This window comes from Haematobia irritans, chromosome 4 (genome assembly GCF_050003625.1).
Source record: "Haematobia irritans isolate KBUSLIRL chromosome 4, ASM5000362v1, whole genome shotgun sequence".
Lineage (NCBI taxonomy): Eukaryota > Metazoa > Arthropoda > Insecta > Diptera > Muscidae > Haematobia > Haematobia irritans.
Genome location: NC_134400.1, coordinates 15,639,491 through 15,666,231, shown reverse-complemented (window position 1 = coordinate 15,666,231; position 26,741 = coordinate 15,639,491). Strand labels below are relative to the sequence as shown.

At 31.3% G+C, this 26,741-nt stretch overlaps 1 protein-coding gene and 1 long non-coding RNA gene across 5 annotated transcripts; one reads left to right on the top strand and one right to left on the bottom strand.

The window, feature by feature from the left end:
* Positions 1-7,473: 7,473 nt before the first annotated feature.
* Positions 7,474-7,915, bottom strand: LOC142236596 (uncharacterized). The gene is made up of 2 exons (XR_012722105.1): positions 7,745-7,915; positions 7,474-7,687 (listed from the first exon to the last, which is right to left on the bottom strand). It is a non-coding gene; the product is annotated as an uncharacterized LOC142236596 (long non-coding RNA).
* Positions 7,916-8,322: 407 nt separating this feature from the next.
* Positions 8,323-24,995, top strand: LOC142237132 (piRNA biogenesis protein EXD1). 4 transcript variants are annotated; one of them, XM_075308483.1, is made up of 3 exons: positions 8,323-8,428; positions 18,297-19,143; positions 19,210-24,995. In XM_075308483.1, the coding sequence occupies exons 2-3, from the start codon at positions 18,310-18,312 to the stop codon at positions 19,513-19,515; spliced, it is 1,140 nt and encodes a 379-aa protein (XP_075164598.1). In that variant the 5' UTR covers positions 8,323-8,428; positions 18,297-18,309; the 3' UTR covers positions 19,516-24,995. The 4 variants fall into 4 exon arrangements, with proteins under 4 accessions (XP_075164598.1, XP_075164600.1, XP_075164599.1 ...); XM_075308485.1 differs by lacking the exon at positions 8,323-8,428 and adding an exon at positions 14,842-14,938; XM_075308484.1 differs by lacking the exon at positions 8,323-8,428 and adding an exon at positions 14,848-14,948.
* The last annotated feature ends 1,746 nt before the right edge of the window (positions 24,996-26,741 follow it).

Here is a 26,741-nt window from a genome sequence, read left to right as displayed (position 1 = left end):
AATTGTATGCGGAGTATTTCTTTTTTCCGTGTCATCGATGGTAAAGATGCTGGGGAGCATGTAAAAGAACCCAAGAGACATCGACTCAGGAGAAGAGACTACAAAAAATGTGCCATGTAACAAAATGTCAATTAAATTTTGCCATGATAAGTAAGCTCGCTCAGCTCAGTTGAGCATGGCGACAATGGAAAATGTTGCAAAAAACTTTACGTTATTTTTTGAAAATTATTCGCCTAATTGAGAGAAAAGTGTCTTGGCAAAAGAAATAATTTGAATACAAGAGCAAAAACTAAGAGAAAATAAATTTAAATTGCACTATACAATATACAAATTTGACAACATTTTCTATAGAAATAAAGTTTTGACAACATTTTCTATAGAAATAAAATGTTGACATTTTATAATGAAAAAAAATTTTGACAAAATTCTATATACAAAAAAAAACTTGACAAAATAGAAATAAAATTTTGCGAAAATTTTCTATAGAAATTAAATGTTTTAGAAAACTTTCTATAGTACAAAAATCTTAAGAAAATTTTCTATAGAAATAAAATTTTGACAAAATCTTCTTTAGAAATTTAGTTTTGAGAACATTTTCTATAGACATACAATTGTGACAAAATTTTCTATAGAAATAAAATTTTGACAAAATTTTCTATAGAAATGAAATTTTGGCAAAATTTTCTATAGACGTACAATTTTGACAACAATTTTCTATAGAAATAAAATTTTGGGAAATTTTCTATAGCGCAAAAAATTTTGAGAAAATTTTCTATAGAAATAAAATTTTGAGAACATTTTCTATAGAAATAAAATTTTGAAAAAAAAATTTTGCACATATGAAATATAGAAATAAAATTTTCTATAGAAATAAAATTTTGACAAAATTTTCGATGGAAATAAAATTTCGACAAAATTTTCTATAGAAATAAAATTTTTATAGAAATAACATTTTGACAAATTTTTCTATAGAAATAAAATTTTGATAAAATTTTCTATAGAAATAAAATTTTGAAAAAAAATTTACACATATGAAATATAGAAATAAAATTTTCTATAGAAATAAAATTTTGAAAAATTTTCTATAGAAATTAAATTTTTATAGAAATAACATTTTGCCAAATTTTTCTATAGAAATTAAATTTTTATAGAAATAACATTTTGACAAATTTTTCTATAGAAATAAAATTTTGATAAAATTTTCTAAAGAAATAAAATTTTGAGAACATTTTCTATAGAAATAAAATTTTGAAAAAAAAATTTTACACATATGAAATATAGAAATAAAATTTTCTATAGAAATAAAATATTGACAAAATTTTCTATAGAAATAAAATTTTGACAAAACTTTCTATAGAAATAAATTTTTCCATAGAAATAAAATTTTGACAAAATTTTCTATAGAAATTAAATTTTTATAGATATAACATTGTGACAAATTTTTCTATAGAAATAAAATTTTGATAAAATTTTCTATAGAAATAAAATTTTGACAAAGAATTCTATAGAAATAAAATTTTGAGAAAATTATCTATAGACATACAATTGTGACAAAATTTTCTATAGAAATAAAATTTTGAGAAAATTTTCTATAGAAATGAAATTTTGACAAAATTTTCTATAGACGTACAATTTTGACAACAATTTTCTATAGAAATAAAATTTTGACAAAATTTTCTATAGAAATAAAATTTTGACAAAATTTTCGATGGAAATAAAATTTCGACAAAATTTCCTATAGAAATAAAATTTTTATAGAAATAACATTTTGACAAATTTTTCTATAGAAATAAAATTTTGATAAAATTTTCTATAGAAATAAAATTTTGAAAAAAATTTACACATATGAAATATAGAAATAAAATTTTCTATCGAAATAAAATTTTGAAAAATTTTCTATAGAAATTAAATTTTTATAGAAATAACATTTTGCCAAATTTTTCTATAGAAATTAAATTTTTATAGAAATAACATTTTGACAAATTTTTCTATAGAAATAAAATTTTGATAAAATTTTCTAAGGAAATAAAATTTTGAGAACATTTTCTATAGAAATAAAATTTTGAAAAACAAATTTTACACATATGAAATATAGAAATAAAATTTTCTATAGAAATAAAATATTTACAAAATTTTCTATAGAAATAAAATTTTGACAAAACTTTCTATAGAAATAAATTATTCCATAGAAATAAAATTTTGACAAAATTTTTATAGAAATAAAATTTTGACAAAATTTTCTTTAGAAATTAAATTTTTATAGAAATAAAATTTTGACCAAATTTTCTATAGAAATTAAATTTTTATAGATATAACATTTTGACAAATTTTTCTATAGAAATACAATTTTGATAAAATTTTCTATAGAAATAAAATGTTGACAAAATTTTCTATAGAAATAAAATTTTGACAAAATTTTATATAGAAATAAAAATTTGACGAACAATTCTATAGAAATAAAATTTTGAGAAAATTTTCTGTAGAAATAAAATTTTGAGAAAATTTTCTATAGAAATAAAATTTTGAGAAAATTTTCTATAGAAATGAAATTTTGACAAAATTTTCTATAGACGTACAATTTTGACAACAATTTTCTATAGAAATAAAATTTTGACAAAATTTTCTATAGAAATAAAATTTTGACAAAACTTTCGATAGAAATAAAATGTTGACAAAAGTTTCTATAGAAATTAAATTTTTATAGAAATAACATTTTGACAAATTTTTCTATAGAAATAAAATTTTGATAAAATTTTCTATAGAAATTAAATTTTGAAAAAAAAATTTACACATATGAAATATAGAAATAAAATTTTCTATAGAAATAATATTTTGACAAAATTTTCTATAGAAATTAAATTTTTATGGAAATAAAAGTTTGACAAAATTTTCTATAGAAATTAAATTTTTATAGAAATAACATTTTGACAAATGTTTCTTTTGAAATAAAATTTTGACAAAATTTTCTATAGAAATAAAATTTTGACAAACAATTCTATAGAATTAACATTTTGACAAACAATTCTATAGAAATAAAATTTTGAGAAAATTTTCTATAGATACAAATTTTTATTTCTAAGACATTTTTGTCAACATTTTATTTCTATAAACTTTTTTTAATTTTATTTCTTTAGAAAATTTTGTCCAAATTTTATTTCTACAAATCACAAATTTTATGAATACCTCCAAGACCTCTTATGTTAAATTATTTACTTCATTACTCCACTTGTCGGTATTTACGATACACTACCGTTTCGTGTGGGTTCGAGTCTTTGCAACTAACTTTGAACACTAACGCTTGAAAATGCTTAAAATCAACACTTTTACAAATCTATTCCAAGGGAGAGAAAAAGAAACCTACCCAAACAAAGGAATTCACCTCATTAACTAAAGCTTATAAATTAAATCAGAGCTTCCCAAATGGGGGCGCAGCGTCATTTTTGGTTGAGCAGATTTTGTATCATTAAATTTCTTAAAACAACACTAATTGGTAAGTTCAACAAAACATCAATAATATACTACCAAAGAGCATACCATTCGTACATTTCGAAATGTTCATTTATAACCACAGTGAGAAAAGAATAGAAGTTACATGCAATTCTATAATTTGTTGTAGGTTCTCCATTATTAAGGCCGGTACTATGTTCATTCTTGCGAAAAAAATTTTATAGAAACTATTATTTCGCACATAGAAAGTGGTGTTTATTTAGGTAAAAGGGAGCGATATTGAATTAAGCTGGTGCTTGGTGCTTGCTGCTTGCTATTACAAAATTAACATTTTATTTTTCTTTGGGCAATTAATCTGCTACTCCTTTGATCCTTTGTATATTTTAGGAACAAAAATATGATCCGTGTTTGCGTTCTAAACCCACACAAATAGTTTTTATAAATAAAATATTTCTTAATTCACATTGCAAATGGCGCCATGCTATAAACGTCAGTTTTTCAACTCGAAAATAAAAACAAAGTACCACAAATGGAAAAAATATCGCTAGTTTTTCGCATTTTTTAGGTTTTTAGGAGTTTCAACGCGAAAACCGAACAGAGTACCGGCCGTTAGTCGTTCACTTTATATGCAACGGCAAAATTTCTTGCTAAAATATCAGAACCAGTACCCACTTTTGTATTCACACATTTTAAAAATTTTGAAACCATTTTCGTCACTTTTAGACATAAAGTCAAAATATCTGTCTTGTCTTCATGTTGAAACTGATTTAAGGCGTACTTTATCAGTAATAGTACCAAATATTAAAAATCTGGCTAATGAATGGAACAATTGCCAAATTTTCCACTAATTGATAAACTCTTTTATGTTAATAATCATTAATATTTTTATTTTTAATTATTTAATTAATTATTGTTAATCTTTTTTTCAGCTTTTGTTAATATTTATTTCTTTTTGTTTGGGTAAACAAAATTTGTTTTTGGTTGGGGGGCGCAACGAAATTGATAAATTTTTTGGGGGCGCGAAGCAAATTGGATTAGGAAGCTCTGAATTAAATGCTTAAATCCAACTCAAAACTTTCCTAATTGAATTTTATTTGAGGAACATTTAAATTTGACTTTCGCCAAAGAATGGACGCAGAGAATGGATGTTATCGACTTAGTTCCATGATTCATGTCCGCTGGTATAAAAAGGTCCTTTACTAGTTTCCAACGAACGGTAAAATTGTTTTAGCTATTGACATTTGTTTTAGCTGTATTTTATTCTGGTGAAATTTTTGCTCTTGGTCCAACCAGTATAGCCTTTTTCTCGACAAACTCCAAAGCATCTTATTCCCAGACTTCATTGATTAGCATTAACGTGACTTTCAAACACTCCATTAATCTGTGACCCGCAATTGCATTTAGCTTAAATCTTAAAGCCAACCAAGAGTCGAGGGATTATGACAGGAATCTTTTGGAGTACCGGGTAATAGGCGCCAAATATTCCAATTTCACCCCCACCCACTCAACACAATAGGGCTGTTTTCTTTTAGCACTGGATACCCTAAGCCGTGAAGGACTAAAAGAAAACAGAGTACTCGTTTAAGGTGGGTATTAAGTTCGAGTTTAGCCGCTAAAATTGCTAAAGTGAAAACTAAATCAGTAAGAAAAATGCATGAAATTATACAAATTTGTTGCAAATTTTATTATAACTTGATGGGGAAAAGCCAAAAGCAAATTTTCACAAAGTTGTTATTCCTTAAAATGGATTATTAAAGAAAAGTAATCGTGGAAAAATAACTTTTTAGCGGCTAAAGGTGGGTACTATGTTCGGTTTTCGAGTTGAAAATCACTTTATTTTCGCGATTACTTTTCCTGAAATAATCAAAATTATAAATTAAAACCAAAATATTCCTGTAAAGTCTTGCCGAAATCTACACGCTCACAAAAAATCGCTTCTGTAACATATACTCCCAAACATATTTTGCTTCAAGCATATACATTTTTGGGTATTGCCCAAACATTTATATATTTGATCTCTTCCAATATATAATATGTTTGAAAGCATATTGGTCTAAACAATATATGTTTGGGTAGTCTAAGTTCCAAACATTTTGTATTTTTGCATCCAAATTCAATAATGTTGTCTTCCAAAAAACAATATGTTATTATGTGACCATATAATATGTTTGGAAGCATTTTGCACCCAAAAATATTATATGCTTAAAAAAAAATTCTCCCAAACAATATTGTGCTCAAAATTTTATTTATTTATTTATATATTTACAATCATAATGAATTATGAAAATAAACAGGTAATATAGGTGCTAACAACATAGGTTTTCGACCTGAATGCTCAAAATTTTGTTTCTGCCCAATTGTATATTCCCCAACATCTTTCTCACTTCCACGAGATTTTTTAGTTCTTAGCACCTTTTTCTGTAATACAAACATTGTAGAAGAAATTATTCAATTGTATGATTTTTTTTATTTTAATTTTACCTTTTGCCGGACGGGGATTCGAACAGCGGACCACACAGTTTGTAAGGATCAAAGAAGTAGCTGATCAATTGCCCAAGGAAAAATAAAATGTTAATTTTGTAATAACAAGCAACAACCACCAACTTAATTCAATATCGCTCCCTGTTAAATAACGCTCCAAGCTACTAAACACATATATGTTTATAGGCTATTTCTAAATTAATATATGTTTGCATCCAAGCATATTATATTTACAAACATTTTATGTCCCAAACATAATATGTTCTAACATATTAACATATATGTCCCAAACATGTTATGCTAGTTTATGAACATTATATGCTTGCACTCAAAAATATTGTGTTTAAAAATTTGTGTTCCAAACATATAATGTTTATAGCCAAACATATGAAAAACAGTCTTTTTCATCCGTGTAGGGGAACAAGAAACTGCGCATCAATTGAATTAATTTATCTGCTTCATATTGAACTGTTTTATTAAAGTAACCGCGAAAATTTCAACTCGAAAAGCGAACATAGTACTTACCTTAAACTCGAACTTAATACCCACCTTTAAGGCCGGTACTCTGTTCGGTTTTCGCGTTGAAACTCCATACAAAACCAAAAAATGCGAAAAATTTGCGAATTTTTTTCCATTTGTGATACTTTGTTTTTTCGTGTTGAAAAACTGACGTTTATAGCACGGCGCCATTTGCAATGTGAATTAAGAAATAATTTATTTATTAAAAACTATTTGTGCGGGTTTATAAATCAAACACGGACCATATTTTTGTTCCGAAACTATACAAAGGATCAAAGGAATAGCAGATCAATTGCCAAAGGAAAAATAAAATGTTATTTTGTAAAAACAAGCAACACCACCAACTTAATCCAATATCGCTCCCTGTAAAATAGCGCTCCAAGCTACCTAAAAAAACGCCGCTTTCTATGTGCGAAATAATGGTTTCCATAAAAATTTTTCGCAAGAATGAACATAGTACCGGCCTTTATCCAGGACATCTCCAAAAATATGCAACACTGTCATCAGCTGTTTAAAAACAATCACAGAAATGAAGTGAAATCTTGCTCCAATTAGTAATAAATATTTACTGCTGCGATTATTTATGACACTATACCACTTTGAATTATATGTTTTTCGATAAATTAGTAAATTAAAGTGCTATTGTGAACCGATGAAGCGTCACTTTATCAAAACACAATCTGGCAAGATCGGCGCGACTTGCACTGGTGAGAAGTTCTGGATAGAACTCCAGTGCAACGATGTTCTGAATAGCCCATACAAATGTTATATCCCTGCCAACATTTTTTGAATTTGGGGACTCTTTTGAGAATCCCCACTACGTCGAAAACAATCATATACGACATCAAAAACTCGTCGGAAAAGCGCCGTCACTATTGAGAAGTTGTACCACGCGAAGTTACTACAAAAATGTTTCGCATGAGTGCAATTATTAGGTGCCTTTATAGATCAATTTAGAACGACGCCAATAAGGGACCCTCCAAACAATCAGAAAAAGTGCATTTTAAGATAGTTGTAAAAGAATCATTGTGGTCGAGTAAAACACGTTTGTTTAGATATTTATTAATTTGATTAAACATTTACAAATTCTTAAAAATATAACATTTATACCACTATCACATTACATTTAACATAATTTTTGGCATTAATGATGATGTTGAGTTACAAGTAGCGAGTTACATGTTGCTGCGTCTATCAACCAGTGTTTTTATTCCATGGAGGCAGCGTGTCTGTAAAATATCTGAAAAACAATCACTTTATTCCATTTGGAAAATCACCAAATTGTTCACCAATATACCTTTCACAATTTTAAGCGTATAATCTATGTTTTCAGAACTTTATTTTCGTTTTTATTTAATTAAAATATAACAAGCTGGTTGCGCTTGGCGTTTCACAAAAAAAAATTGCTTTTTTAACAGTAGGGATGGCAAATTACTTGCATGTACTTTTTGATGTACCTTTTCATGATGGTTGAACTGACATTTACGAGTCTGTGGTAACGATGAGGTTGAAATGGAACTTTGAAATGCTGGCAGGGATCCAGTGCAATGATGATGTTTTTGGCAAATGAGGCAAACATCTTTGATTCACATATCACAATCGTTCCTTTTTGCCAACAACAACAATTCTTTATTATTAAAATTTCTTAATAATAAAGTGACATTTTTTGAGATCATTTTCCATGAGATACTGCCTCAATCAAAGATAAAATATCTGGCCATGACATTAAATTGCATATAATGTTTCAAATGGTACTACTGCAATAAAGTAGAATTCAAGTGTTATTCAAACGTAAGTTAAATGCCTGTAAGCAAGAACCCATTAAACAAATGAGTACCCACTATGCATCGAGTATTCATATTATGGACAACACTATTGAGGACCTTTGTTTACAGTTTGTTTACATCGAGCAACGCTATTTTCTGGAGAAAGCATTTTGGTTTACCCAAATTAGAATATCACCACCGGGAACTTAATCAAGGTCAGTATTCAAGTGGTGTTTGGTAATATAGAACGTTGACAAAAATGCGAGCGCTTTCCAAAATATGGTCGATGGAGAAAATTAGCTCTGATATTAGTAGTACCTTTTTTCCCCAAGATTAGAAAGCGGAATTTTTTTAATTTCCCGAGATCCCGCGCAAAGAAACATTTGCTTTAATATGACATATTAAACTTTTGAACAAATTAGAAGTAGCCTAAGATATCTACCGAATTTCTAAGAGATTAATGTATTTTATTTTAACCTAATGGTTAGAACATACGGACCATCTCATCCGAGAGTTTCAAAATAATGGGAAGTACCCGAAATCCCGCTCCCGGAAAAAAATTTTAAATGTAAACTCAAACTTCAATGTGTAGTCGTATATTATTGTCTCATCTAATGGACTGACAAGTCTGAATGTTGATCCAGATATACTTAAGCTGTTAGACGAACTTCTAATGAAGAGACGTATTTCAGCCACACTAAGACAAACAAACATACAAAGGTATGTGAACAGAGGTACTCTCCAAGGATGAGTTCTATCACCTCTTCTTTGGAATGTTGCTATAAACAACCTTCTGGTTCCCCAAGAAAAAGAAAGGACAAAAGTGGTGCCATACCCAGATGATGTGGCTCTAGCAGTCGGGGGAAATTCCCATCCACAATCAGAGATATTATACAAAGAGCCCTACAGATGACTGAGAAATGGCCGAAAGTGAATAGTCTTGGGGTAAATCCTGCAAAGACAGAACTACACACATTTTTTTATACCCTCCATCATAGGATGGGGGTATATTAACTTTGTCATTCCGTTTGTAACACATCGAAATATTGCTCTAAGACCCCATAAAGTATATATATTATGGGTCGTGGTGAAATTCTGAGTCGATCTAAGCATGTCCGTCCGTCCGTCCGTCCGTCCGTCCGTCCGTCCGTCTGTTGAAATCACGCTAACTTCCGAACGAAACAAGCTATCGACTTGAAACTTGGCACAAGTAGTTGTTATCGATGTAGGTCGGATGGTATTGAAAATGGGCCATATCGGTCCACTTTTACGTATAGCCCCCATATAAAGGGACCCTCAGATTTGGCTTGTGGAGCCTCTAACAGAAGCATATTTCATCCGATCCGGCTGAAATTTGGTACATGGTGTTGGTATATGGTCTCTAACAACCATGCAAAAATTGGTCCACATCGGTCCATAATTATATATAGCCCCCATATAAACCGATTCCCAGATTTGGCTTGCGGAGCCTAAAACAGAACCAAATTTCATCCGATCCGGCTGAAATTTGGTACATGGTGTTGGTATATGGTCTCTAACAACCATGCAAAAATTGGTCCACATCGGTCCATAATTATATATAGCCCCCATATAAACCGATTCCCAGATTTGGCTTGCGGAGCCTAAAACAGAACCAAATTTCATCCGATCCGGCTGAAATTTGGTACATGGTGTTGGTATATGGTCTCTAACAACCATGCAAAAATTGGTCCACATCGGTCCATAATTATATATAGCCCCCATATAAAACGATCCCCAGATTTGGCTTCCGGAGCCTCTAAGAGAAGCATATTTCATCCGATCCGGCTGAAATTTGGTACATGGTGTTGGTATATGGTCTCTAACAATCATGCAAAAATTGGTCCACGTCGGTCCATAATTATATATAACCCCCATATAAACCGATCCCCAGATTTGGCTTGCGGAGCCTCAAAAGAAGCAACTTTCATCCGATCCGGCTGAAATTTGGTAAATGATGTTGGTATATAGTCTCTAACAACCATGCAAAAATTGGTCCACATCGGTTCATAATTATATATAGCCCCCATATAAACCGATTTGGCTTGCGAAGTCTCCAAGAGAAGCAAATTTCATCCAAGCCGGTTATAATTTGGAACATTGTGTTAGTATATGATCTTTAACAATCGTGCCAGAATTGGTCCATATCGGTCCATAATTATATATAGCCCCCATCTAAAACGTTCTCCAGATTTGACCTCCGGAGCCTCTTGGAGGAGCAAAATTCATCCGATCCGGTTCAAATTAGGAACGTGGTGTTAGTATATGGTCGCTAACAACCATACCAAAATTGGTCCAATCACACAAAAATTGGTCCATATCGGTTCATGATCATGGTTGCCACTAGAGCCAAAAATAATCTACCAAAATTTTATTTCTATAGAAAATTTTTTCAAAATTTTATTTCTATAGAAAATTTTGTCAAAATTTTATTTCTATAGAAAATTTTGTCAAAATTTTATTTCTAGAGAAAATGTTGTTAAAATTTTATTCGTTTCATAATAAAATTTTCATCATTTTCAAAATTTTATTTCTATAGAAAATTTTGTCAACATTTTATTTCTATAGAAAATTTTGTTAAAATTTTATTTATGTAGAAAATTTTGTCAAACCTTTATGTCTACTACCTTGCTATTGGCAAGCGTTACCGCAACTTAAGTAATTCGATTGTGGATGGCAGTGTTTAGAAGAAGTTTCTACGCAATCCATGATGGAGGGTACATAAGCTTCGGCCTGGCCGAACTTACGGCCGTACATACTTGTTTTTATTTCAATCACGAACATTGCGGATTCAATCATTTTTTAATCGAAATTTCTTCAATCACGAAAATGATCGTATTAATCAACCATTTTGTTTGAAAACCATCACGATTTTCATTTAAAAATTTAATTGAATTTTGTTACGGAATCAATTAATTGTGTGATTGAATCAATTAAAAAATCGTTGGTTTTTGACATAGAATTCACTCACAGTTTTAATTGAATCAATTAAAATTTTAATTAATTTCGCGACAAAAATCAATCAACTATTTGTCTGATTCAATTAAATTATTAATTGATATTGGCAATAAATTTCAATCAAAAAATGTATGTATTGCGCCCCCAAAATCTTATTTCGTTTTATTTGAAATAAAGGAAAATATGCTTTTCTTATAAAAAGAAATCTTCAATATTTTATTTTCCTGAATTATGCTATAGACTAAAGAACGCTGAATTATGATATAAACAAAAACCCAACCGTTCGTTACTAGTTACTTCCACAGACTGATCTCTCCATCATACGTTGTTAAATAAATACCCATTCTATTGTTCTCTTTTCGCTCTTTTCATCGTTCAAAATTATTCAATTTCAATCACAAAGGTGATTGGATCAATCACATGTATAATTGGAAACGGAAAATTTTTCAATCACGTTTGTAATTGAAAATTATTTCCGAATTGATTAACAAATTGATTGAATCAATTAACATTTTAATTGGAAACGTAACAAATATCAATCATTTTTTAATTGTTTTTTATTCGGATTTGATTAAATAATTGAATCAAATAACATATTAATTGATTCCGTTTGCAAATTCAATTAAGTGTCTAATTGAAAAAATGTCGGTGATAATTCTTTGTGTGTAGTCATATACTGCAAAGATCGCAAAACTCCTTAGAGGTATTGAATCACCCTTTGTTGAGTGTGCTAAATACCTTGGCGTTATTTTGGACAGGAAGCTGAACCTTAAGCTTAATATTGAAGAAAGGGCGAGAAAAGCCACGGTGGCTTTGCACTCGTGCAAAAAGGCAATAGGAAAAAAGTGGGGACTAAAACCGAAAATTGTGCATTGGCTATACACGACAGTGGTTAGACCTATAATGCTATATGGTGTTGTAGTCTGGTGGCCGGAACTTCAGCAGCCAAGAAGTTTATCTAAAGTTCAGCGTATGGAGAGCATGTGTATCTCAAGCGCATTCAGTAAGACAGGAACAGATTCTCTTAATGTCATGCTGAATCTATTGCCTTTAGACATTTTGGCCAAAACAGTTAACTGCAACAACGGCTGTGCGGTTGCGCGAACTATCGCTGTGGTCGGAAAAAAGCTACGGTCACAGTTCGGTCGTCAAAATAATGCCAGATGTGTCTAACGCAGTCTGACGCGGAGGAAAATGAATCAATTAAACACCTCTTGTGTGAGTGTCCTGCATTTTGTGTAAGGCGTATGCGAATTTTAGGGGCATATAAGTTTAGATAATCGAGAAGGTTTAATGGTTAAAACTATAAGTGCCCATATGTAATAGGTACTTTTAGTAAATGTGGTATCACAATGAACTGAATGGTCTAAGTGAGCCTGAAACTTAATCGGGCTGGCACTTTAACCTAACCTAACGGAGCCAAAGCCAACTTTCCCGTTGCTTCCAACGTTGTGTGCCTCACCCGAGTAACGTAGAGATAGCGTACGTATCACGATGCAGGCGGAGGGATGTAACCAGTTACGAAGAAGGACTTAACATGTCTGAATGTTATTACATTACAAGACTAAATAAAGGGTGATACGGTCAAAATTTGGTCAAGGGAAAACGCGTGTAAATCGGTGAAATCGTTTATTTAAAAAATCAAATTAAATTTCTTTTTCAAGTTCAATTAGTATAAAATTCAGGAAAAATATTCAGTTAGGCTTTCGCTTTTCCAAATCCGAATTGCCGGGCCTCACACACCTGCCATCAGATTTTGTACAGCCACCTTGTCCACCTTCTTCGCCGCAGAAAGCCAGTTTGCCTTGAACTGCTGCTCGTCCTTAGCAGTTTTTTTGGTCTTCTTTAGGTTCCGCTTGACAATAGCCCAGTATTTCTCAATTGGGAGGGTTCTTGTCCTTGGGAACCACCTGCACGTTGTTGGCGGCGTACCACTCCATGGCCTTTTTACCGTAACGGCAAGATGCCAAATCCGGCCAAAACAGTACGGAACAACCGTGTTTCTTCAGGAAAGGCAGCAGACGTTTATTCAAACACTCTTTCAGGTAAATTTGTTGGTTGACAGTCCCGGAAGCTATGAAAATGCTGCTTTTCAAGCCACAGGTACAGATGGCTTGCCAAACCAGATATTTCTTTGCGAACTTTGACAGTTTTATGTGCTTGAAAATATCTGCTACCTTTCCCCTTCCTTTTGCCGTATAAAACTCCTGTCCCTGAAGCTGCTTGTAGTCGGCTTTGACGTAGGTTTCGTCGTCCATTACCACGCAGTCAAACTTCGTCAGCATCGTCGTGTACAGCCTCCGGGATCGCGCTTTGGCCGTCGTATTTTGTTTATCATCGCGATTTGGAGTCACTACCTTCTTGTAAGTCGATAGTCCGGCTCGTTTTTTGGCTCGATGCACGGTTGTAGACGATACACCCAGCTTATTTGCGGCATCTCGGAGAGAGAGGTTAGGGTTTCGCTTGAAACTACCGGCAACTCTCTTTGTCGTCTCAGCGGCTTCCGGTTTTCGATTTCCCCCCGATCCAGACTTCCTGGCTGTCGACAAACGTTCCCCAAACACTTTAATTACATTTGTAACGGTTGATTTGGCAACTTTTAGCGATTTTGCCAGCTTTGCGTGCGAGTAGCTCGGATTTTCGCGATGCGCGAGCAAAATTTTGATACGCTGCTCTTCTTGCTTGGACGGCATTTTGACAACTGAAGAGTGAATTCCAAAATCAAAATAGGAGCAACATTCTACACACACACCTTCAAAATGAGGGGTGTTCAGGTTTTTTAAATGCAAAATTGAAAGAAATACGTCAAGTTTATATTCACCAAATTTTGACCGTATCACCCTTTACTAGCATTATCGACAAGTAGAAATAGGCTAAAATTCTGGAATTTATCACATCAATACTTATGTAAATAAAAATCAATGCAAATTCTACAAATAGCCTCTACTGATACATAATTCGAACGCTTAAAATCAATGAATAGAAACTGGTAATTTCTAAAAAGCTTGAATTGGATATTTATCATAATGCAAGATAGTAATTCTGACCATGGATTTCATTCATTAAATTCACCCAACATCAGTCACCAAGCTATCCAAATCATCCTGTAATAAATGAACTCGATACAAATTATCGAACGAGGAGAATATCTTTAACATAACACTGTGATGCAAAATTCAACTTTTTGACTCCAAACAAAAAATCACTATCCCAGCCGAAAGTACTCGATGAAAGGAGACAAGTAATTTCTGGATTTTGCTAGATTGGTGAGCCTCTAAAGTTTTTTTCGCCAAATTCAATTTTGGGGCCTTTTTTGCAGTTTTCGCATGACCTTAGATCGAAAAATGCTGTGATTGTTTTGCTGTCTTCATCAGAATTTTAGCTTTTGACTCGGACAACAAAAGTGCTGAATATATAAAGTCGCCACTTTTATCACCGATTTTTTTCCAGCTCTTGAACTGTTGAAAATTTTACCAAACATTTACGGGATGAAATGTAGCCTATAACATTATGAACGACTTTTTAGTACATACCAATTTCATACTACCACTCTGGTCCAAAGCATAAATCAAGTTCTTGTAAATTATGCGGTAATCGATACTTGATTTTGTGCAACTCTAATTGTAACTGTAAAAATAACAAACATATAATTCCGTTTGAATTTTTAGTAGGGACGCTGTTTTGATATATGCCCGCATTAATCGTTAAGCACTCTATTATATCAAAACTGGGCTTTGCAATTTAGATTGGTATATACTAGTAAGAAATTGACGATTTTTTTTAGAAATTAACTTGTAAAGAGGTGAAACCAAACTAAGCACTAACCTCTTGATCCTAGAATCAAGGAACTGAATCTAAAATTTAGTAAGATAATCGATCAACACACAAGCGTATATGTGATTTAAATTCGTAAAGCACTGTAACTTTAATTCCCCAAAATAAACCTTGTTAACTACCTATAAAGCAATTGGCCGGTCAGTGGTAAACTATGCAGCGTCAATATGGACACCTCAGAAAATTGATACGCTGTAGAATAAAATACAGACCTGCTGAACGCTGCCCTTAGAAATGTGACAGTATGTCTCCTCAGCACATCCCTGGATCATTTTTATGAGGAGACAAAGATCATCACTGTGCGTAGACACAACTACATCTTGTCAAAGCAGTATCTCCTGGGTTGCTATCGCTGTATTCATTCAAATCACCATCTCATTGATAAACAACTACCACCCGGGAATGTAAGGGTTGATCTACATCATCTAGAGCGCGAGATCCTGCGCTACAAAAGACGGCCTCTATATCAGGCGGCATGCCAGGCTTCAAAACCTGGCACAAGACATGACATGACATCAATTACATGTTGGAGAAACAAAGTAAAAATTGATTGTTTGACTTGAAACGGTGTTTGAGACTTTCTTTTGGAGACAGTTTCCAATGGACCAACACGAATTTCTCCTTTGGAAAATATTTCCGTGTCATGCGATAACAGATAAGACGTTAGCTACGCAGCCATCAATCACTGATAAATGGACATCAATCACTACAGTATCCTCATGAATCCTGTTCAGACTTCTTGTTATGTTGCCTGATCGTGGGTGTTGTTTTTTTTTTTTATACACTGAAACCCCTCAGAAGTGGACACTCACTTTCGCCCTAACTTTGTTCATATTTGGGAAGTAATCAAGTAAAAGAGGGATTCTCTGCATATATTTTCTCTATACGATAACAAGCCAGGAGATTCATCTTCGACAATATATAATTAGGTCTACGCACGTGAAAGATGGCCCAACCTAACCTATATTTAGCAGCACCTAGGTCTTAGTTTCAGAGTTTCTCCATTGTACATGGTCCATATTGGGCTAACCAAACTGATAGACGTAGTACCACTTAAATAAAGCTAATTAGTAACCCCCATTTACATGAAGGAGCCATCGTGCTGTAATGGTTGCAATGCCCGCCTTGCATACAAAAGGTGGTGGGTTCAATCCCTTCTTCGGCCGAACACTAAATTAGCGCTGGATTATCCTCTCATTAATGCTGGTGACATTTCTGAGTGTTTAAAAGGCTTCTCTAAGTGGTTTCACTGCAATGTGGAACGCCGTTCGGACTCATCTTCAATCCTTGCTTCGACCGTAGACCGAAGAGTTTGGTGGATTATCCACTCTCAGTAATGCTGTTGACATTTCTAAGGTTTCAAAGCTTCTCTAAGTGCTTTCAATTCAATGTGGAACGCCGTTCGGACTCGGCTATAAAAAGGAAGTCCCTTGTCATTAAGATAAACATGGTATCGGGAAGCACTCAGTGATAAGAGAGAAGTTTACCACTGTAAAATCACAATGAACGGTCGAATGAGGTCTGCCACGGAGACCTGTTTTGTAAGACTTAAAGCAATCGCTCAGCCTAGGGTCTCGGGATATAACGAGTTTAGGTTAGAAAATAGCCACTTTTTTGGGCTGTTTCTTTGTTTTGTATCCATCGTAAGCCTTCAAAAACAGCTTATTTCCCGATTAGTTAAAATTATGTATGCGATCAACTTTTTTTATCGCTAAAAAAAAAAAAAAACAAGTATATACGGCCGTAAGTTCGGCCAGGCCGAATCTTATGTATCCTCCACCATGGATTGCGTAGAAACTTCTACGAAAGACTGTCATCCACAATAGAATTACTTGAGTTGTGGTATCTTAAAACTTCTTAACATCGTTTTCTAAATTGTGAGTTAGTCCATACATGGTATATATTAAACAAAAAAGTTATGTATAGGTAAGTCTACAATAAATTACGAATCGACATGGACATTGAAATATGGGGGTCGCTTATATGGGGGCTATATAGAATTATGAACTTGATATGGACCAATTTTGTGTGATTGGGGATCGATTTATATGAGGGCTATATATAACTATAGACCGATATGGACCTAGTTAGGCGTGGTTGTTAACGGCCATATACTAGCACAATATACCAAATTTCAACTGACTCGGATGAAATTTGCTCCTCCAAGAGGCTCCAAAACCAAATCTCGGGATCGGTTTATATGGGGGCTATATATGATTATGGAGTGATATGGACCACTTTTGGCATGGTTGTTAAATATCATATACTACCACCACGTACCAAATTTCAACCAGATCGGATGAATTTTGCTTCTCCAAAAGGCACAGGAGGTCAAATCTGGGGATCAGTTTATATGGGGGCAATATATAATTATGGACCGATGTGGACCAATTTTTGCATGGTTGTTAGAGACCATATACTTACACCATGCACCAAATTTCAGCCGGATCGGATGAAATTTGCTTCTCTTAGAGGCTCAGCAAGCCAAATCGGGGGATCGGTTTATATGGGGGCTATATCTAATACTGGACCGATGTGGACCAATTTTTGCATGGTTGTTAGAGACCATATACTTACACCATGCACCAAATTTCAGCCGGATCGGATGAAATATGCTTCTCTTAGAGCAATCGCAAGCCAAATTTGGGGGTCCGTTTATATGGGGGCTATACGTAAAAGTGGACCGATATAGCCCTTTTGCAATACCGTCCGACCTACATCAATAACAACTACTTGTGCCAAGTTTCAAGTCGATAGCTTGTTTCGTTCGGAAGTTAGAGTGATTTCAACAGACGGACGGACGGACATGCTCAGATCGACTCAGAATTTCACCACGACCCAGAATATATATACTTTATGGGGTCTTAGAGCAATATTTCGATGTGTTACCAACGGAATGACAAAGTTAATATACCCCCATCCTATGGTGGAGGGTAGAAAAAATGCCAAAAACGGCAGATAATCGTATATCGCTTAAACTGACATACATGGAAAGGTGGACGGATTAACGAATTTGGATTCTATATATAATTTCCCTGTACTTCTGAAAACAAGTGAAGAATTTTACACCGTGTTTGTGGCACTGACACCTTTGTAATTTGTTGCGGAATTTTAATATAAGAAATATTCCATATGCGAAAAAAAATTATAACTAAATCAGAGTATATATTGAAGAATAATAAAACTTAAAATCCATAATAAATAAATATATTGGAGTATATACATTGAATAAAAATTAAAATTACTAATTTCTAAATTCTCTGCTGTTTTTAGTAAATTCTCGAAAATGCCTTCACCGGAGCAAATAATAAATTCCCTATGTGTGGGACAACTTTTACTGGTAGAAACAAATCGAGAGCTTTTGATGGGTACCTTGAGTTATATAGACATGAAACGTATGATGTTGGAATTGGAAAATGTACGAGATGTAAAAACCAATTATTCCTACCAATCACCTCAAATGTTAGCCTATCAACAAATGAAAAGCATTAAAATAATAACAGAAACTAATCTAGAAAATCCCACCGATTCCTCTACAGAAACAGAAGAGCTATTAGTCGATATCGGAAGCACTTGTAATTCAAAGAAAACAAAAATTCGCGAACGAAAAAATTCGACAAGTAGTAAGGAACAATGTGAAGCGCTAAGTATACAATTATCAGCATTGGATTTTCAAATATTACAAACACAATATGATTCAATGGTTTATATAACACAAACTGATCATAAATATCATAAAGCTCTGGCCGATATTAGAACACAAAGTGTTATTGGCCTACTAATAGACCCTATACAGACAGCCAGACATCGTAAAACTTCATTGATAATCACAGCCACATCAAGGAACATTTATATATTTGATATGATAAGTTTGGGTCGAATTTTCAAAGAGTTTCGTCTCATTTTGGAGGCAGAAAGGCCTAAGAAAGCTGTTCATTTTAGTCATCGGATAGTGGATCATTTTAAACATCGTCATGATCTAGAATTGGCAGGAATATTTGATACATTTGTAGCCTATTGTATGATAACCGGTGACAAAAGCAACAAATCCTTGGAAGAAACTGTACAACATATGTTCAGTTTATCAGATATATATTTTCAACCGGAAAATGAAATAAGTGTAAGTATGGAATTATATATTATTTCGATAATTACATATATATATGATAATATATATATTTTGTAGATTTCTTCTGATCCCTATGGACGTCCTCTTTGTTCGGACTATCTTTTGATAATGGCCAAGAAAGTAGCTTTCCAACTTAAATTATACGACCATTTATTGCATGAACATATGCTTCAGAATTTCTACAAACAATGTCATAAATTTTCTCAAACACTTTCACAACAAGAGGATGGATTTGAAGTGGCACAACAATTACATCCAAATAGCAAAGCAGGTCACGAATACATACAACCAAATGGTAATTGGAAAGATATCCTAGAAACTGAATTTGAAATTGTCAATAATAGGAATACTACTCAGGTATAAGTAGAAGAAGAGCAATATTTGTGAAAACATACATAAGTTTTACTACTACAATTCTCTGGGTCCAATGTACATAGCATGCTAAATTAAAAACAAATTTTAAAACTTTTAGATTTATGAAAAAAAAAATGAATTTCATCATAATTTTGATTGATCGTTATATGCAACGATCTATCAATACTACATATTTATATATATATATATAGATTTTTTTATTTATTTAGATTTTGTATTCTAATAATAGCTTTGGTTATGCTTTGAATACTATGTTTTTGTCACAATTATATTTACAGCCATTTAATGTAGCTGCGTTAGGCCTTAACTACTGAGAAATTTTCAAGATGACAGATATCTCCATAGTACGGGTTCAAAGTTCATTAGCTAACATAATACTAACGGAGGGGATTAATGTTCTCTTAAATTAAAATAGTTTGTATAATTCTCAAGTACAATTAAGAGTGACCAGTTCAAATGTAGGGATATCAAAATGAGTGAAATATCCATAGAAATCTCTTAAAATTGGAAAGTCTTAAAATTGAATAATTTTTAATCAATGAAAAATTAAAATTAAATCATCAGTAGACCGTTCTCCACTGCTGAGATTCTCTATTGTTAGTCAGTTATTGTCAGTTTTATATATATCAGGAATTAAACCTATCTTGATATAATCGCATTTGGCCAGGGGCCAAATCACCGCATTCGTCATCGAGTTCTGTTTCGTATAGAGAATAATTTCGATGGCAGTAAATTTTTGGATCACCGCATTCGATCGTAATTTATTTTGTCTACTACTTTGTTTTTTACATTGCTGTAAACATATGATGTAAATAAGAAATTGGAAGCGAAAGAGAATTTTAAAATAAGTTTTTGTGATCAAAATACGTTATTTCTGAGAAATTTAATTGTTGTTGTGTGTTAAAATATATGTGTAAAAATATATTATGAATCGGATACAGAGGATGAGTACAGAGAATGAAACCGCCAAGTCGCGTCGCCGATTTTAGCCGTCGCCGACCCGTTTTTAGCAGTCGACGCCGCCGCCGAATATGTCGACTCATCTCGACTCAAATTTAGCCGCCAATTAATCTAAAATATTGATTTATATCAGAAAAATTTAATAATATTTGTTATAGTTTTTGCCAAAATTTTGAACTTTCCACCTTCAATCAATTAGTATCAAGTTGCTATAATAGTTTTACAAAAATTTAGCTCAAAAAATTTGAATGTAATGCAAATTTCATTGTAAGATTGGTTGTACAACTATTCTCATTACAATTCGGAAAACTTCAAATCAGAGAATGAAGCCGCCGAGTCGCGCCGCCGACTTTAGCCGCCGCCGGCCAGTTTCTTCCAGCCGAAGCCGCCGCCGAATATATCGACTCATCTCGACTCATAATTAGCCGCCAAGTAATCAAAAATATTGATTTAAATCAGAAAAATTTATTAATAATTGTTGTATTTTTTGTTAAAATGTTTAACTTTCAACCCAAAATCCATCAGTATCATGTTTCTATAATAGCTTTGCAACCATTTAGCTCAGAAAATGTAAATGAAATGAAAATTTGATTGTAAGTTTGGTTGTACAACTAATCTCATTACCATTCGGATTACCTCAAATCGATTTTATAATGGATAATTGTCCGCCGCCGAATAGACGAATTTATATCGGCTTAGCCATCAAGCCGCCGCCGCCGGAGGCAAAAAATTAGTGTCAGCCGCCGCCGGCAAAAATGGGTCGGCTTCATTCTCTGCTTCAAATTGATTTTATAATAAATAATTTAGCGCCGCCGAATAGACAATTTTTTATCGGCTTAGCCGGCAAGCCGCCGCCGGAGGCAAAAATTTAGTGTCAGCCGCCGCCGACAAAAATGGGTCGGCTTCATTCTCTGGATGAGTACAATCAGTGGCATTAATAAGGAAAAATATTCGTCCTTTAGCATTGCCTGAAGTAGAGTGATTCTATTTTGAAGTGAGTGCTTTTAATTAATTGTGTTTTAACATCCATAGATTTAAAAGACGTTTTCGTCTGCCAAAAGAAGCTTTAACATAAATATTTTCTTGAATAAAATAATTTTTTTAAACCGGCTACTGAACATTTCTTTCTTTTATCCGTTTTCCTAAACGCAACTAATATTATATTTTCTAAAATGTATTTTGCCAAAATAGAATAATACTTACATATTCACCCGATTCTTTTTTTTTTTTTTTTTGTTTACCTTTTTCCGCTCAAAAATCACTACATACTTCGTTTTCGATAGCATGCAACCTGTCGTGTTCAACGTCGAGTAGAAACAATTCGATAACAACTGCGGTGATCCGCGTAAACTATATTACGATGATGAAGTACTCGATTTCGACTGCGGTGATTTGGCCCCAGATTTAGCTATGTCGAAAAATCAATGGAATTTTCTCAAAAAGTTCTAATTTCAAATGCAGTCTGAAAATTCTGGCCAGTGTTACCAAGTAAATTTCATCATCAAAAATCGATTCTTTGTGATTAGATTCCAACAACCACACAAATTTGTCCCATGTCGGTCTATATTTAAGAAATGTCCCATTACACAGAAAAAAAATTTCATGAAAATTTTTCCAATTAAAATTTTAATTGAGTTTTAAAAAATACTCAAGTAAACATTTATTTGATTAAACAAATTTTTAAATTAAAATAAAAATCAATCACAAAAACTAATAGTACCAATTAATTTTTTAATTGGATCAATTAATTTTTTAATTGGGAGATTAGATTCCAACAACAATACAAATTAGGCCCATATCGGTCTATATTTAAGAAATGTCCCATTACACAGAAGAAAAAAAATCATGAAAATTTTTCCAATTAAAATTTTAATTGAGTTTTAAAAAATACTCAAGTAAACATTTATTTGATTAAACAAATTTTTAAATTAAAATAAAAATCAATCACAAAAACTAATAGTACCAATTAATTTTTTAATTGGATCAATTAATTTTTTTAATTTACTTTCAATTAAGTTTTTAATTAATGCTATCATTTCTGTGATTGAAGGCATTTCAATTAAAAAATTTATTGGATCAATTAATTTCGTGATTGAATTAAAAAAAAAATTGTGTGTACAAATTAGACATTATAATGAGAATCAAAAAATCAGCATTTTCCAAATTTCAAAACGTATCGGCTCATATATAGATAATAACGAGTTAAAAAAATCTACCAAAATGTTCAAAAATTTTAAAATTTCCAAAATTCTGCCAAATTTAAGATTAAAGAGTATTCAGATTAGATCTCCACCTTCGGAAATCGATAATCGGCCATGAATCGGCGTCAAGAGACCGATTAACCGACACCAAAAGCTTTTTGAATAATTTATTTCATATCGACTTGTCCCAGGGGGCTAATCACGGCATTCGATATTGAGTTTAATTGAGTTTTAAAAATACTCAAGTAAAAATTTATTTGATTCAACAAATTTTTAAATTAAAATAAAAATCAATCACAAAAACTAATAGTACCAATTAATTTTTTAATTGGATCAATTGTTTAATTTACTTTCAATTAATTTTTTAATTGATACTATCATTTCTGTGATTGAAGGCATTTCAATTAAAACATTTATTGGATCAATTAATTTCGTGATTGAATCAAAAAAAATTTTTTTTGTGTGTTTTGTTGACATTATAATGAGAATCAAAAAATCAGCATTTTTCAAATTTCAAAACGTATCGGCTTATATATAGATAATAACGAGTTAAAATAATCTAACAAAATGTTCAAAAATTTAAAAATTTCCAAAAATTTTGCCAAATTTAAGATTAAAGAGTATTCAGATTAGAGCTCCACCTTCGGAAATCGATAATCGGCCATGAATCGGCGTCAAGAGACCGATTAACCGACACCGAAAGCTTTTTGAATAATTTATTTCATATCGACTTGTCCCAGGGGGGCTAATCACGGCATTCGATATCGAACTCATATTCGTATCAAAAAAATTGTCGATACGATTAAAAGTTTGAATCACGGAATTCGGTCAAAATTTGATGCAACTTCTCTAGCATTGTCACCAGCAAAAAACGAACAGAACAAAATGAAATGGCAAAATTAAGTTAGCGGCACAAAATGGTATGTTAAAAAAAACATATGTTTTTGAAGATTTCATAGTAAAAAGTGAATTGTATTGCATTACATCTTATATATTTTTTTACATTCCTCCGAATTCCTTTCGAATTGGAGGATAAGATAAATATAAAATAAGTTTAAGGGTTTGATATGGTGTGCTCTGTTAGAGTCACCTTTTTGTAGGCTTAATGGGCGATTTCGGCTGACGAAGGAGGCGTTCAATTGTTACTTGGAATATAATTTTTGGTGGCATGGCAACGTCAATTTTATCGATATAATTGTAAATCTAACTAAACTAAAATCTTTTAGCCAGTGGAAGAATTCATCATTCACTACTCTTACATGTCCAGAAGCGTTAGTTTGTCATGGTATGGTACGTTAATTGATTGATCACAATCTCTTGGACTTCATTCTTACATATTTTATATGGTTCTTTGCCAAGCTAGGATGCTAGCACTCGACTATGACCAATTTTTGTTAAACTTTTACTCGAGTTGTATTACTCCTAAATATTTAAAATATATTCATTCTTACTCATGTTCGGATATTCACTTCAATTCTACTACCACTATTCACGTCAAATCCACGAACGTGCAAATTTGGTGTCCTTAATTCCACGTTCTTTTTTTAACTTTTCTGTAACCAGCTGGGTTGCACAAATCATCCAAAAATTCACTAAGGCGGAAATCAAAATAAGTGAAATCAATAGACTTATTATAATTCATTATTTTTTAATTGAAAATGACACTTATTTAATAAAACTCATGATGAAATATAAAACATTTCAAATTTTTTACGACCGTACTTTTTTAACCGGAAAAACATCCATCTTGGACATAATTGAACTTTCCAAGTGAATTGATTTCTCGAAAATTCCCGTGAAAGTGGATTGTAGGACACCAAAATCGTGGAATTAATTCACATTCATCTGGAAGTGGATTTGTGAACATCGCAAATTTACTACAAATTAGCAACAATTCAAGCTAAAACTTACATACATATTTACTACTCCCATTTGTCGAAAACGATGTAAAAAACAAGAGAAATATTTTTTACCATAGCAAATTACAAATGGAAAAGTTTTCGATCAATAAAACACGATATCGACTCCGGTGATCCGAAAAATTTAGATTTTGTTCAAAAATTCTCGATATCGAATGCCGTGATTAGCCCCCCATTTTTGAATTTGTCTCACTCAAAACACCCAGTACAAATAAGACGTAAAAAATTAAAAAAAAAAAAAAAAAATATCAAACTACTGAATTTTTAATAATAAAAAGTTTGTTATATCGAAATGAGTATTTTAAGTAATGGACTGAATTTCTTTTTATTGTTGTTTTTATGCCTTTGTTAAATAAAATATGCTAATATTGAACTACAACACACCAAATTTCTTTAATTACAAATTTCAAGAAAATAATCGCCTACAGCCGACTATTGCCATTTGTGCCGAACATCGTCTTCGGCCAAAAGAAAAACGTTTCGGTCGAGCTCTAGTACGCAATTCAAGGTGGAGGATACATAAGACAGGGATGATAAATGATGTTAACGAAAAAGTACTACAAATGTATTAAAAATGTACTTTTCGGAGGCAAAAGGTGCTAATATTACATAACATCAATTTTAAAGACTATTGTAAAAGTATACGTATATATAAATCTAGACCGGTTTGGACATTTTTTTAGATTTTCTAACAAATCTTAGTTTGCACATTTTTATTTCTATAGGAAATTTTGTCAACATTTTATTTATGCAGAAAATTTTGTAAAAATTTATTTTACAAAACTTTTTATTTTTCAAATTTTGTCAAAATTTTATTTCTATAAAAAATGTTGTCAAAATATTTCTATAGAAAATTTGTCAAAATTTTATTTCTATAGCAAATTTTGTCAAAATTTTATTTCTATAGAAAATTTTGTTAAAATTTTATTTCTATAGAAACATTTTGTCAAAATTTTATTTCTATTGAAAATTTTGTCAAAATTTTATTTCTATTAGAAAATGTTGCCAAAATTTTATTTCTATAGAAAATTATGTCAAAATTTTATTTCTATAGAAAATTGTGTCAAAACTTTATTTGTTTAGAAAATTTTGTCAAAATTTTATTTCTATAGAAAATTTTGTCAAAAGTTTATTTCTATAGAAAATTTTGTCAAAAGTTTATTTCTTTAGAAAATTTTGTCAAAATTTTGTCAAAATTATATTTCTATAGAAAATTTTGTCAAAATTTTATTCCTAAAGAAAATTTTGTCAAAACTTTATTTTTTATAGAAAGTTTTGTCAAAACTTTATTTGTATAGAAAATTTTGTCAAAATTTTATTTCTATAGAAAATTTTGTCAAAATTTTTTTTCTATAGAAAATTTTGTCCAAATTTTATTTCATTTCATTTCATTTGTCCAAATTTTATTTCTATAGAAAATTTTGTTAAAATTTTATTTCTATAGAAACATTTTGTCAAAATTTTATTTCTATTGAAAATTTTGTCAAAATTTAATTTCTATTAGAAAGTGTTGCCAAAATTTTATTTCTATAGAAAATTTTTGCAAAATTTTATATAATAAGTTTTGTAAAAATATTATTTTTATAGAAAATTTTTTTAAACATTTTTATTTCTATAGAAAATTTTGTCAAAATTTTATTTCTATAGAAAATTTTGTCAAAACTTTATTTCTATAGAAAATTTTGTCAAAATTTTATTTCTATAGAAAATTATGTCAAAACTTTATTTTTTATAGAAAATTTTGTCAAAATTTTATTTCTATAGAAAATTTTGTCAAAATTTTATTTCTATAAAAAATTTTGTCAAAATTTTATTTCTATTGAACAATTTTCTCAAAATTTTATTTATAAAGAAAATTTATTCAAAACTTTATTTTTTATAGAAAATTTTCTCAAAACTTTATTTGTATAGAAAATTTTGTCAAAATTTTATTTCTATAGAAAATTTTGTTAAACATTTTTATTTCCATAGAAAATTTTGTCAAAATTTTATTTCTGTAGAAAGTTTTGTCAAAATTTTATTTCTATGGAAAGTTTTGTCAAAATTTTATTTCTATAGAACATTTTGTCAAACATTTTTATTTCTATAGAAAATTTTGTCAAAACTTAATTTCTATAGAAAATTTTGTCAAACA